The 14148-nt window shown below is 48.6% G+C and overlaps 1 protein-coding gene and 1 pseudogene across 5 annotated transcripts in view; one reads left to right on the top strand and one right to left on the bottom strand.

The window, feature by feature from the left end:
- Window positions 1-14148, bottom strand: part of Plcg2 (phospholipase C gamma 2) — a 135295-nt gene that overhangs the window by 56587 nt on the left and 64560 nt on the right. For all 5 annotated transcript variants that reach the window (XM_021170477.3, XM_021170482.2, XM_021170480.3 and 2 more), the window contains 5 exons: window positions 11368-11452; window positions 10576-10659; window positions 5493-5536; window positions 4886-4958; window positions 984-1085 (listed from right to left, as the gene is read on the bottom strand). In XM_021170477.3, coding sequence (XP_021026136.1) covers window positions 984-1085; window positions 4886-4958; window positions 5493-5536; window positions 10576-10659; window positions 11368-11452 — 388 coding nt within the window. The remainder of the gene's footprint in view (window positions 1-983; window positions 1086-4885; window positions 4959-5492; window positions 5537-10575; window positions 10660-11367; window positions 11453-14148) is intronic.
- On the top strand, window positions 12091-12524 carry LOC110300337 (large ribosomal subunit protein eL33 pseudogene; annotated as a pseudogene).

Here is a 14148-nt window from a genome sequence, read left to right on the forward strand (position 1 = left end):
ATGGGTACAAAGCCTCAGGTTAAAAAAAAAATACTGAAGATAAAAGGGAAACAGAGAGAAAGGGACAGAGTTTCCTGTCCCAACTCCTGGAAGCTTAGAAAGAAAGAAAGAAAGAAAGAAAGAAAGAAAGAAAGAAAGAAAGAAAGAAAGAAAGGAGAAAAGAAGAGAAGAGAAGAGAAGAGAAGAGAAGAGAAGAGAAGAGAAGAGAAGAGAAGAGAAGAGAAGAGAAGAGAAGAGAAGAGAAGAGAAGAGGGCTGGAGAGATGTCTTCATGGTTCCTCTACTGTGATGTAAAGTGGAGATGGGGAAAACCCCAGAAAGCTCCAAGGTCTTGGAGCCCAGCATAAAGAGACCCCGCTTCAAATAAGGATGCAGACCAGGACCTACACTTAAGGCTGTCTGCCCTCTGACCTCCTGGGGGCCGGGTGGAGGGACAAAATAAACATTACAAAGAGTCCCACTGTTATAGGTCTGTGGTAGAGCCCCTGCCTAGCATGCAGAAGGTCCTGGGTTCAGTTCCTACCATGGCAAAAACAAGGAGGCAGAGAAGGGGCCCAGGGACTTTCCCATCTACCCACTCCTAGCATTTAAAAATAATAATAATAATAATAAATCAGAAACACCGACTGGCTCCAAGGTACATTTTACTGCCATAAACAGCCCCAGTGAGCAAGTGACAAGCCATGTCCCTTCTGATCTTCCCAGGCCACCTGTAAAAAGAAGTGTCCTCTATAAAGGGCTCACACAACCATCAAGCATTTGTCGAGTTCAATTGGCTTCTCCCTGATGGCGAACGCCCTCTAGTGGTGAAACAGGTAATCCCACCCAGGTAAGAATCCAGAAAATGAAAAGCAGGATTAATCCCCACCCTGAGAAAACCACTCCTTGCACCTGAATCAGTCCCCCGGACACCTGACAGTGACACCTTCCAAGGGGAAGGGATAAAGGAAGTCCTGCTCATGTGACACGGCCCAGCCCACTCACCTCATCCACAAATAAGAAGGGCTCTGCAGTCTCTCTCATTGTGTCATCGATAAACTTGGTCATCCGCTCCCGGACTTTGTTCAGATCCTGAGCCCATAGCTCCTTAAAAATGTCGAAGATAATGCAAAGTCACCAAAGGATAGGCAAGGTCCTCCTCAGGACCTAGTCAAGGTGATCAAAGACTGGAGCCAATGTTAAATCTATGTGTCATTCAGAGCCACATAAATAAGGCTCCATCCTGGCATGGTCTTTGCCAGGGGCGAGCAGATGCCTTCTGCATGGGTCACCTGCTATCCTCACTCAGCAGTCACCACCGTGTGAATGCAGTCACAGACCAAATACAGGAAAATGAGCATAGCTGTATTGCAATGAAACTTTATCTATAAAAGTAACGACAGACTATGATCTGCTAAGAACTCAGAGCACTAGGCCACGGGTGTCAGTATGAAACAGCTAGGGACTGTGGTGGGCTATGCCAGTGTTAACAGTTTGATTATGAAATGCACCCCCCCCCAACACACACACGGGTTCATGTGTTTGAACACCTGGGTTACCAGGTCATGGCATTGTCTGGAAAGGCTGTGGAACCTTCCAGAGATAGGAGGCTTGCTAGGGGAAGTAGGTCGCTAGGGGTGGGCTTTGAGGTTTTATAGTCCAGCCCCACTTCCTGTTCTCTACTTCCTGACGAGAGAGGCCATGTGACCAGCTTCGATTCCTGTCACTGTGCTGTTCCCACAGGCTGCCATCTCTTCCCAAATATGATGGGCTATAGCCCCTCTAAGTCTAAGCCAGAATAAAGCCTGCCCCGTTGAAATTGTTCCTTCTGGTCACAGCAATGAGAAAAGTAACTATATAGTATAGCCAGCCTACTGGGGTGTCTCCGCTGTCTCAGCCAAGTGACGAGTCACGTGTCTTCTTTATACAGCCTCATCCATGAAAGGAGGGTGCCAAAAGTTATGCACCATGCAGGTTTGGAAACAGGACCATATGAAGTCAGTTGTGTGCTTAGTGTACTGTTCTTCGCTGCAGGAAGCCTCCAGTTTCTGGTAGTTTATTCTAACAGCCCCACCCCCGTATGGTCCTCTAACCTGCCCCACGCTGCAAGCCATATAATGTCACTGTCACATAGAGAAGAGGACACACAGGCTCAGGATGACTTCAAGAGGATCCCAGGTCTCCAGAGCTCATGAGAACCAGGGTCAATTTCCAAATCACTCAACCTGGGCAAAGGAACTTAGATGGACACCTCGCATCCCCTCCCCCAGGGGTCAGCCAGGCAGAGCCACCCAGATAGACAAATCCAGCCCCACTAGCAGATTCAGCATCATGCTGGACATTCCAGAAACATTTCCTTAATAAAAAGAGGCTATAGCATGCAGTGACCTTTCTTCTGCTACATTCTCCGAAACCTCAAATATCCACAGGCAACAAGATGAACGATACCACAGACCCGATGCTGGCCAATGCCTTCTGGGTTTCAAACATTCCCCAGTGTCTCTCCTTGTGTCTGAGATAAATGTTTGGTTGGGTAGGAAGGGACACAGGGGGTGGGGGTGGGGGGGATACAGGGGGTGTGTCAGAAAGAACAAAAGCCCAAAGACAGACTGAAACAGGATGGTGAGGCCCTACTTCAGCAGCACAGGACTGTGGTTAGCTAACAAGTCTCCCCAGACCACAGACACCAAAATAGCCAGCAGGCTGTGAGTTCCCTGAATGGAAGGTTGTTAACAGCATGGAGCATAGGGTTAAGGATTTAGCTCAGTGGTAGAGCACTAGCCCTGGGTTCTGTCCTCAGCTGTGGGGGGTGGAGGTGGGGGGAGAACCAAGAAGTAACACCACGTGTAGGATGCTTAATGCAAACACCTTGGCTCCCCAGGTATCTCAAAGGGCCTGAATGGCCCTTCTCTCCTCCTGCAAAGCACACACTTTTATCAAAAGCCATGAGCACTTGCTAATAGAACTGGAGACTGCTTTCTGGCTGGGCAGAGATCTTCCTAAAGAAGTTTAGAATCCTAAGATGCTAGGGGTTCAAATGTGGGATGGTAAGGTGGCCTGAGGGTAAAGGTACCTGCCACCAAGCCCAACAACCTAAAATCTGATCGCTGGGACACTAGTGGTAGGAGGAAAGCTTTTAGCAGTCCCAGCAAGCCATCCTCAGACTGCCCAACAGAATTCACTGCCCACTGTGTTTAACATCTTTGGGTCTTAAGAGCTCAGGCTAAGCAAACAGAACCTCTCTCCTCCATCACCTGCATTCAGTGTTCCATGCTGTCAGGTGTGGTATGCATGCCCAGCACCTCGAGCCAGCAGCGGCCACTGCCCAACCTCAGGCTGTTAACCTCGTGGTAAATGTCCCTCTCTATCACTCTACTATGATAGAGCCCAAACATAGAGTGTGAAGGTACAGAATGGTTGTATCAGCTATTCAGGAAGCTGAGCCAGGAGGACAGCAAGTTCAAGGCCAGCCTGGGCTATAGAAGGAATTCAAGGCCAGCCTGGGCTAAAGAGGGAGTTCAATGCCAGTTTGAGCAACTTAGTAAAACATGTCTCAAAAACGTGTATCACAGGGGAACATTTAACGGCATCTTCTCGCCAGAAACCAGCATGGTACCCAAGAATACACACACACATAGTAGGGTGACTTTATACCATCAGATAATGACATCCCAACAGGAAACTCCTGTGACTCTTCCACCACACTAGGAGCCACCACATAGATGCCAGCTGGGGAGACTTAGTTCTCATCCCCCAGGGGACCAGCAGGTTTGGTCAGCCTAGTCACCTCCTCCCATCCAGAAGGAATGGCCACCCAGGAAGACACTCCTGGCGTGGTCCCTGGGGAGGATCTGGCACCAGCCAGGGTGAGGGACATCTTATTCAAGCCCTCAAGTCCCCTGCCATTGCTTGCTCATTGGAGGTGGCGACAAGATTCAGCGAGCCACGTTATCCTTTTCCAATGTGAACGCCCTTGATCTCCTTCAGCTGTCTTCCTGCTCTAACTAAAACTTCATGGGCTCACAGAGACTGGAGCAGCAGACATAGGAGCTGCATGGGTCTGCACCCAGGCCTCTGTGTAGATGTTAGGAATGCTCGCTTGGTGTTCTTGTGGAACTCCTAGCAAGGGGCGCAGGTGTGTCTCTGACTCTTCTGCCTGCTTCTGGGACTCTACCTCCTCATGGGTTGCTTTGTCGAGCCTCCATATGAGAGCTTTTTGCCCTGTCTTGTTGTATGCGGTTTGGTCCTGTTTAGCTGCTGACTCTTGGAGGCCCGCTCTTTTCTGAAGAGGAAGGGGGTGGGAAATAGATCTGGAAGAGAGGGGAGGTGTGTGGAGGGGGAGCTGAGAGGAGTTGGGGAGGAACTGTAGTCAGGATGCATTGTATGAGAGAAGAATCTATTTTTCAAGGAAGGGAGGGAAGGAGGGAGGGAGGGAGGGAGGGAGGGAGGGAGGAAGGGAGGGAGGGAGAAGGGAGGAAGGAAGGGAGGGAGGGAGGGAGGGAGGGAGGGAGGGAGGGAGGGAGGGAGGGAGGGAGGGAGGGAGGGAGGGAGGGAAGGGCTAGAGAGATGACTCAGCAGTTAGGAGCACTGACTGCTCTCCCAGAGGTCCTGAGTTCAATTCCCAGCAACCCCATGGCGGCTCACAACCATCTGTAATAGGCTTCGATGCCCTCTTCTAGTTATGTCTGAAGACAGTGACAGTGTACTCATATACATAAAAGAAATAAATCTTAATAAAAGAAAGAAACAAAGAAAGAGAGAGAGAGACTGGGAATTTGAGGAAGCCTGGTGATATTGGACAGCAGTCGAAGGCCCTACCCCACCTCAGGGACACCACAGCTATTCTATGACAGCAGGCATCCGGGGAAGCACTTTGTCCCTGACACCCCATCTCACAATCCTCTCACCTGCTGTTCATGTAAAAGAAACCTCTGGAAGTCCTGCAGGTAGACAGCCGAGGCATCCGGCCGGTCTGTGTTTCTGTCCTCAGAGAAATGACACAGGGTGGTTAGAGAGAGGGGGTTCACCTCTACCCTGAACCCCAGCCCCGCCATGCTGAGCACACCACTGACCCTCGAAGTTGAGATTTAAGAGACTCAAAGAGGGATCCCGACCAAAAAATCTTAGAGGCCCCGGACAGCACTCAGGAGCTCTAGGAGGTCTGGGGAGCACAGCAGAATGTGGAGTCCACAAACAGAATGGAACCAGAGAGGGAAGGGACGCATCCGGAAGAGAAGGGGTAGGGGTGGAGAAGAGGGGAAAGCAAGGGGAAAGAGAAACCTATTGGTTTGTCACATCCCCTGAACCTATGGGAAGAAAGCCTGAGGTCACGGTCCTCCCTACAATATCTTCTAGACCCTCCTCACAACACTCCACACCTTACGGATTCTGTTCACTCGCTCCTGCTGTCCTACAAAGCTGGGGTCAGTAACTGCACACAGTATCCCCACCCGCCACCAGAGCTACAAGGACACAGAGGCCCTGAACAGCAGCAACGTGTCCGAGGTGTCTCACCCTAGGATGAACACGGAGGAGTCCTTTTTGAATTCGTCAAGTATCTGAAACGAGAAACAAGCAGATCATAAGAGCATTGGACAAATCAGCTCATGCCGGTGAGATTTCTTTGTTTGCTAAGTCATCAGTGGGCTGAAGAAATGGCTCAGCAGTCAGGAGCAGTTGCTGCTCTTGCAGGAGATGGGGGTTCGATTCTCAGAGCCCACACGGCAGCTCACAGCTATCTACAACTCCAGTTCCAGAGATCCAACACCCTCTTCTGGCCTCTGTGGGCACCAGGCACACATATGGTGACATATGTGCCTGCAGGCAAGATACTCATATACCTAAAATACAAATAAATCTAAAGAATAATAAAGGAAAATTACTTTAAAAAATTATCAAAGCAAGGGTCCTTGTTACTTTTTTGCGGACTTGACACAAGCTAGTGTCGTTTGGAAGACAGACCTCAGTTGAAAAAAAATGCCTATAGGCAAGTTTGTAGTACATTTGCTTGATTAATAATTGATATAAGCAGGCCCAGCCGACTGGGAGTGGTGACGCCCCTGAGCAGATGGTCCTAGGAGTGCTGAGCAAGCCAGTAAGCAGCACCCCTCCATGGCTTCTGCCTCAGTTCCTGCCTCCAGGTTCCTGTCCTGCTAGGGTTCCTACCCAACTTCCCTCAGAGTGACAGAGTGTGGCCTGAGAACTGTAAGATGAAATAAGCCCTTTTTTCCCCAAGTTGCTTTCGACCATGGCACCTCTCATGCAATGGAAACATTACTGAGACAGCCAAGATGGCTCAGCCTGGGCAAAACCCACTGATGTAGGACAGTGCCTAGACTGATCTAGCAACAGAAATCACAGCGTCTCAACAGGCATAGAAAAGAGAAAAATAAAATGTACATATCAATGTGGTATTGAATGTGGTGGCACCCACCTATCATCCCAGCACTTGAGAGGCTAAGGCAGGGGAAGAAGATCATGAGTTCAAGACTAACCCAGACTATACAGGGAGACCTTGATTCATAAATAAATATATAAATAAATAAATAAATAAATAAATAAATAAATAAATAAAGGCTGGACCAGAGAGACTGCTCAGAGGTTAATGGAAAGTGCTGCCAACCCTACAACCTAGGGTCCTCACAGTGGAAGGAGAGAATGGACTCTCACAGGTTGTCCTCCGGTCTCTACAATCATGCCATGGTACACACACCCCTCTCATCCCATGCCCCCATCAAACAGAGAGAGAGAAGAGAGAGAGAGAAAGGGAGAGAGATTTAAATTGTTTATTGTTGTTTTTACAAAGGCTAGAGATACAACTCAGGGTAGACAGGTGTTTACCTGGATTAGACTCCTAGCACTACACATACAACATGCACACACAAACACACATATGTCACAAACACCATACACACTGCACAAATAACACACAACATACAACACACACATAGTATACATACCCCATATACACACATACATACACATCACACATACCACACGCACACATCACAAAAACAACACATTACACATAAATACACAGCACACACACACACATGCATACACACCACACACATATACACTACACACATACACACTGACACACATGCACATTGACACACATGCACACACCACACATACATTCATCACACATACACACACTACCCCCACCACCACCAGAGACCACCTCTGGTGTCTCTGTCACATGTCTCTGACTCCATGAGTGCCACCAGGTTGTCCCCACCACAGTGGACTGAGACCGTGGGCCACACCTCAGCCTTTCCCCATTGGAGGTCTTCTATCTGGGTACTGTGGTCCCGGCAACAAGCGGTGACTTACACTGTTCTGTGTTCGCTGCCATATTTCAGACCTTTAATATTTCACAGATGGCCCTTTTACCATTCTGCTTTCAGGGCAGAAAAGGACCGTAGGGCCATGTCAGCTCTTCCCTTGTGCCCTCTGAAATGTCAACCGCACATGCGAGGAGCTGAGATGTGCCTCCCTCCTGATCTCCATCTGCTCCAGCTCACTGGCTGAGCCCTGTGCACACATGTGCACATATATGTATAGATACAGATATGCACTCATACACAAGACTCATGTGTGTATGCATGTAAACACAAACACACATACTCACATGCCCACATTGAGATATGCATATGCACACAGGTGTACCTACACACTTTTGTGTGCACGCATGTACATACACATATGCTCCTGGACTGTTTCTAGCTAACAGCCTGGCAAACACTCTGTCCACCTTGCCTGCCTGGTCAATAACACAGTGATTGTGTAAAGGTGAGATGTATTCTAGGTGGAAATGACCCTCTAGTCACTGGCCTGTGACAGATCTTGTAAACAGCTCTGCGTCCAACAGTCAAGTCCTCTGGCCACCCACAGGCTGGGGATAGGGAGTGCCCTAGGTACCTGGGTGTCCCAAACTCTGGAAAGATGTCTGGAAACATCTCTCATCACCAGCCCTGAAGGTTGGACTACCCCTTCAAATTCAGAAGCACACACACACACACACACGTTTCTTTTGAGAAGGTGGGGTGTCAAGCATGGCAAGGAGATTATTGGCCTCATTTGGCACTTGGCTCACAAGCCAAATGAGGATGTGAAAAGCATTTCTTGGTGAGGCTCTGTGGTCAAACCTAACCCAACAGGGAGCCTGGGTGGACACTGGGGTCTGGGTAACTCCAGATATCAGTGAGCCTGTCCACCCCAGTGCGATGTCAGCAGGGTCAGAGGACATGTCTGTGCCAACCATGTACCCACTTGGGTCATGCAAACAGCTGTTGTACAAGTCAGATGACTGACTAAAATAATGGAGGAATTATTCTCCTCATGCTCAAGAAAGGCCCCAGCTGGACAGGGGAAGGGACCGACAAAGGGAGAAGAAGACAATAAGACCCACAGGACTGAAGATGGGGAACTGAGTTTCCTGGGGCCGGAGGATAGCACAGCACGCTGACAGTCCTGTCTTCTGAAGGTGGGAGCCATGAGTTTCCAGGAGCCCAGGGAGAGTCACCAGGAGAGAAACCAACCAGAGTGTCACTGCTAAGTCTGAGGATTCCTGTCCCCCATCCCAGCTACCTCAGGCTAGCATCACCTGCATCCAAAATGACCCATCAAGCCATCAGGATATCTCAGGGCATGTGGACCCTTCCCTTCCGACACTGGCCATGGACAAGCTGGGTGGGCAACCGCTAGACTTCCTGGACACACAATCCCAGGCCTGACCCCAGGTGGCCTCTTGGACTCTGTGACCTAAGAGGGGAGGAGAAGTGGGAGGAAGAGAAGGAGAAAGAGAATGAAGAGGAAGAAGAGGAGGAGGAGGAAAAGGAAGAAGAGGAAGGAGGAAGAAAAGGAAGAAGAGGAGGAGGAGGAGAAGAAGAGGAGGAGGAAGAGGAAGATGAAGAGAAGGAGGAGAAGGAGAAGCAGAAGCAGAAGCAGCAGCAGCAGCAGCAGCAGCAGCAGCAGCAGCAGCAGCAGCAGCAGCAGCCTCACCTAGAACTCTGGGTTTTAAATGTAGGTCATTAATTTTAAAATGCCAAACCACGGCCAAACCAAAAATGAGATGCCAACTCAGGTGCCATGTGGCATTCTGACCACCAGAGGGCGACCTTGGCATGGCTGAATGTTTTCCCAGGGTTCCACCTAGCACATTCCAGGGAGACTAGGGAGTCCTTAAACCTCAATTCAATCAGTATGTTTCTCCGCCCTCCCCACCCCTCCCTCCTCCTCACCCCCTCTCTCCTTTCTACCATTCTCTCTCCCCTTCCTCTCCCTCTCTCCTCTCTCTCACATGCACACAAGCCTACACAGAAACACACTTTTTTTTTTTAAGTTGTAGTAAAAAGTTTAGGTTGTGGCTGAGCATTGGGGAAGCTGAAGTAGGAGAGTCAATTTGGGGCCAACCTGGGCTACATAGCAAGTTCTAAGACAGCCTAGGCTACTACCGAGGTCATTTCAACGTGAAAGAGTGTAAGTTGAAATACATCTTGGATCGGGGATGAGACATGGTGTCTTTACAACAACAGAAAGTGGCTAAGAAAGGAATTTAAGTAAGGCTTAAGGAGGCATCCTAGTAGGAACACAGAAGACAGTGGCAAAGTGTATGTGTCATGTATGTGTGGTCATATATCTATACATACACACACACACACACACACACACATATATATATATATATATATATATATATATACACACACATATCTATATATGATATAAATATATATATATATATATGTGTGATAACATATATTCTGTGTCACTGTACATTGCATGTGATCTGCTTTTTAATTTTGAATTTCACAGAGGTTAACAGTTTATGACAATTCCAAGAGTCTCAGAAGAGACCCTGAACTTTACGGCGGTCTCGGGGCTGAAAGACCATGGGGATTTTTGAAGTTGGACTGAATGTTTTTTGTATGATGATGTTCCTACACGCCTATTTTGGCCAGGGAGTGGGAAATACTGGCTTGAATAAAAATGGGCCCCATAGGCTCATACACTTGCATGTTTAGTCCACAGTTGAATATCTGTAAGGATTAGGGGGTATGGCCTAGCACATACAAAGCCCTGGTCCCCTCCTGACCCTATAACCTGCTCAGGGTGACTCACTCTATAATCCCAGCGTTCATTGGCTGGAGGAAAGAGGATTGGAAGTTCAAGGCCAGCTTTACATGAAGTTGAGGTCAGCCTGGACTACAGAAGATCCTGTCTCAAAAATAAAGTCATAAAATCATAAAACTCAGAGACGGCTATGAATAATTTGCAGGATTTCCTTCCTAGGTGATCTATAATAGTGCAGTGTGCATTATACTGTATTTTGTTTTTCATATACTCAGAGTTATGATCAAATTTTTGGCTATGGAATTCCCACCAGGAAGATCAGCAACCCCCATGCCCTGACGTGTCTCCTACAGCTCCACCATGGTTGCGGCCGTTTGCTGTCTCCTGAAGTCATCCACAGTCACTCTTGGTCACTCTTGCCCATGCGTCCTTGACTCAATGGGAAGCTAAGCCCTTCCCTGTGGGCTTCTCGGCTCTGCGCCTGAAGCAGAAACACGAGAAGAGCTGAGGGCCCTCTTACCGATTTTTGCTGGTCAAACATGAGTTTCTTATAGAAGAGATGGAACTGTTCAAAGCTGAGCTCATCTTTCTGTGCACCGATTTCCTGCAAGCACAAAAAGCAAAAGTGAGCACACACAGCCAGGTGTCCACCCTCACACCTCTGCCCTCTACACAAGAACTGAACAGCTGGAGGAATCAACCCGAAGTCCTCTGAAGTCAGTGATTTCCTAGCCTCCTGCCTGGGAGAACACACAGGATACCCACATCTTCAAGCCCCAGGGAACCCCTGGATGGTAGAGTCTTGGCCAGGTTTCTAAGAGCCACAAGGGATGGCTGTTCCTTTTTGGGGCGAGAGATACTTTTTTGAATTGCTAAATTCAGATATACTGATCAAGTACACATTCCCTATTAATGTATTAAGGCCAATATATATATATATATATATATATATATATATATATATATATGAATATACATATACATATACATATGCATATATACAACAATTCCAAGAGACTCCCAAGAGACTTTGGACTTTACAACAGTCTTGGGACTAAAAGGCCATGGGGACTTTTGAAGTTGGAGTAAATGCATTTTGCATGATGATGCGACTACATGTCTATTTTGGCCAGTGAGTGGACCCATGTGTGTGTGTGTGTGTGTGTGTGTGTGTGTGTGTGTGTGTGTATGTGTATGTGTATGGCAGAGGGCTCTGTTGGAGGCCATTCCACAGAGCCCCAGGCCAGCATGGGTTCCTGAGAGGGCTAAGCAAGCCTAAATTCTTGTCCCCCAGCTGAGTTGCCCTACTTACCACCAGCTTGTCCTTGAGAAACTTGATGCCGCTCACTTTGAAGTTGACCAGTGGCAAGATGGTCTTCAGCTCCCGGAGGCTGATGCTGCAAAGACGGAAATCTCAATCCCAACAGCCTCAGGGTGGCCAGAGTGGGAAGCATTGTACAGCTCTACCAACCCTCACCTTGGCACCCCTCCATGAAAAAACCAACTAGAAGCAAGACCCTTTGAGCCAGAGGAAAGGAACAGCCTGATGGTGGAGGCTGGTCCCTACCCCCTCAGCGATGGTGGTAGACATGGGTCACGTGGGAGATGGCTCTGGAAGCCAGTGCTGTGGGAGACCCAATGGGGTTTGTAGAACACTGCAAGCCTCGGGCACCCGAAGAGTCTCGGAAACATGCTCATGTGGTTTTAAAGCAGTGTGAACCAGAGAGGGGCAGATGGGAAGGCATGTGGTACCTGCTATGTGCCAGGTGCTTGGTGTCAGCTAAGCCATGGCACTTCTCCACCCTACTCCCATGTATCTATGCACACACACAGCACCAAGCTCTAGCCTCAGGGTTCAGAATGGGTGGAGGCTGCGGCTGGACCCAGGGCAGCCTAGATCCTAACCAAATCCCACAACAGTCATCAAGCCAGAACAGGTGGTATCAGAATTTTCCAGGAGCTACTCCTGAGCTTCTGTAAGCTTCTAGAGAAGAGGAGAGTAAGGGTCAAAAAAGGGGACAACTCTTTCCGCCATCTTGGCGCCTGTGGAGGCCTGCTGGGAACAGGACTTCTAACAGCAAGTATGTCTGGAAGGCTGTGGTGCAAGGCCATTTTTGTTGGCTACAAGCGAGGTCTCCGGAACCAAAGAGAGCACACGGCTCTTCTTAAAATTGAAGGCGTTTATGCCTGAGATGAAGCGGAGTTCTACTTAGGCAAGAGATGTGCTTATGTGTATAAAGCAAAAAACAATACAGTGACTCCTGGAGGCAAACCAAACAAAACCAGAGTGATCTGGAGAAAAGTAACTCAGGCCCACGGAAACAGCGGTATGGTTCGTGCCAAATTCCGAAGCAACCTTCCTGCAAAGGCCATTGGACACAGAATCTGTGTGATGCTGTACCCATCCCGGATTTAAACTAATGGAGAGTAAATAAATAAAAGTAGATTTGTGCTCTTGTTTTTTTTGTTTTTTTGTTTTTCAAAAAAAGTGGGGGGGGACAAAGGGAACAATGAAGCAGATGCTAATGAAACCCATCAGGTTTAGGGGTCTGCTCCCCAAGGTCCAGTTACAGACTCCCCAGCTTCAAAAGCCTCCCAAGGCAGCCCTTGGGGCCACTGCCACCTCCACGGAGGAAACCGAAGCTCAGAGAAGCCTGCTGTGTGAGCAAGGTTAGACTAGACTTACTTCAGTCTCACCCAGAACAACCACATTCCAAAGACCTTCAGAAGACACCAGAAATAAGGGGGCCAGATGGGTCACAGGTAAGAGACTCGGGTCCTTCTAGCCAAAGATCCAAGCATCCGGCAGAGTTAGGAAAGGGCACATGCTCAGAAAGAACCCTGCCTCAGGTATGGGCAGAAATACGCCGTGTCTCCACACTTATCAACCTGGCCTTTGTCATCATCAGAGAAGAGCCGCGTGTATGACTCCACACACTACAGCAGTCACATCCAGCCTTCTTGCCCCCTTGCCCTCCCACAGCAGCACAAAGAGCATTCAAGGTTCCTGTGGAGGGCATGAGGCCCTTGTGCTTACAGATAAGCACTAGGGAATCCAGGGATGTTAAAATCATGGGGTAGGCCCTTCAAGGGAAGAGATGAACAACCTGTTCTCTGCCCAGAGGGCTGAGAATGGTGATAGCCTGGTGACCTCAGACCTGGCTCCCCAGACACTTAGGTTTATCTCAGCCATCCTACCGAGGCCCTTATGTTAAGCATTGTCTCCCGATCTACAAAGTCCATCTCTATGGAAGGGTTCACACAGACTTTAACAAAGAAGTGTCAATGCAGTCATGCCTTAAGCTTTATTGTACAGAAGGGATTGAGTTGATCATCACCCAAGAATCTTTTTTTCCCAAACTGTGCTGTACTTAAACGTGTGTGAAAGAAACTGCCCGGTGTCAGACACTCAAAACTTGAACCAACATTCTCTTAGTGAGCTGTGCTGAGCTGACCTTCTTCCTACTTGCCTCCCTCAGAGCAACATTCTGCTGGCTCTGATGTTTACAGGAGCACCCACAGGCTCCCAACACTGGGCCAAGAGGTCTGGCTATGCAGAGATGCCAGCAGACTACAGAAGGTGCCTCAGAAGGTGACATTCTTCTTGTGCCACATGGCAAGACACGGGAGAGAGAGATTGAAAACGTGGGGATGGGGGCTGGAGAGATGGCTCAGCGGTTAAGAGAACTGACTGTTCTTCTAGAGGTCCTGAGTTCAGTTCCCAGCAACCACATGGTGGCTCACAACCATCTGTAATGAGATCTGACGCCCTCTTCTGGTGCGTCTGAAGACAGTTACAGTGTACTTAGATATAATAATATAAATAAATTTTAGAAAAGACAAAATCAGAGGCCCTAGGAGCCCAGGCTGCACCAGTAAAGGAAATGCCCCCATCTGGAAACTGAGAGTAAGAAAGAGGGGACCCAAGAGCCAATGCAGCTACTTAGCAATTGAGTAATGGAGCAGGCGCAGGAGTCAAGAGCATCTGAGATGCTGAACCCATGTACTCCAACCAGACACCCAACCAAAGGCACCGCAGAAGCAGGGACAAAAGGGCTACTTCAGGTTCTCCATGATAGGAACAACTGAATCC

The sequence above is a fragment of the Mus caroli genome, unplaced genomic scaffold (genome assembly GCF_978045245.1).
Source record: "Mus caroli unplaced genomic scaffold, Mus_caroli_1 scaffold_10, whole genome shotgun sequence".
In the NCBI taxonomy this organism is placed as follows: Eukaryota; Metazoa; Chordata; class Mammalia; order Rodentia; family Muridae; genus Mus; species Mus caroli.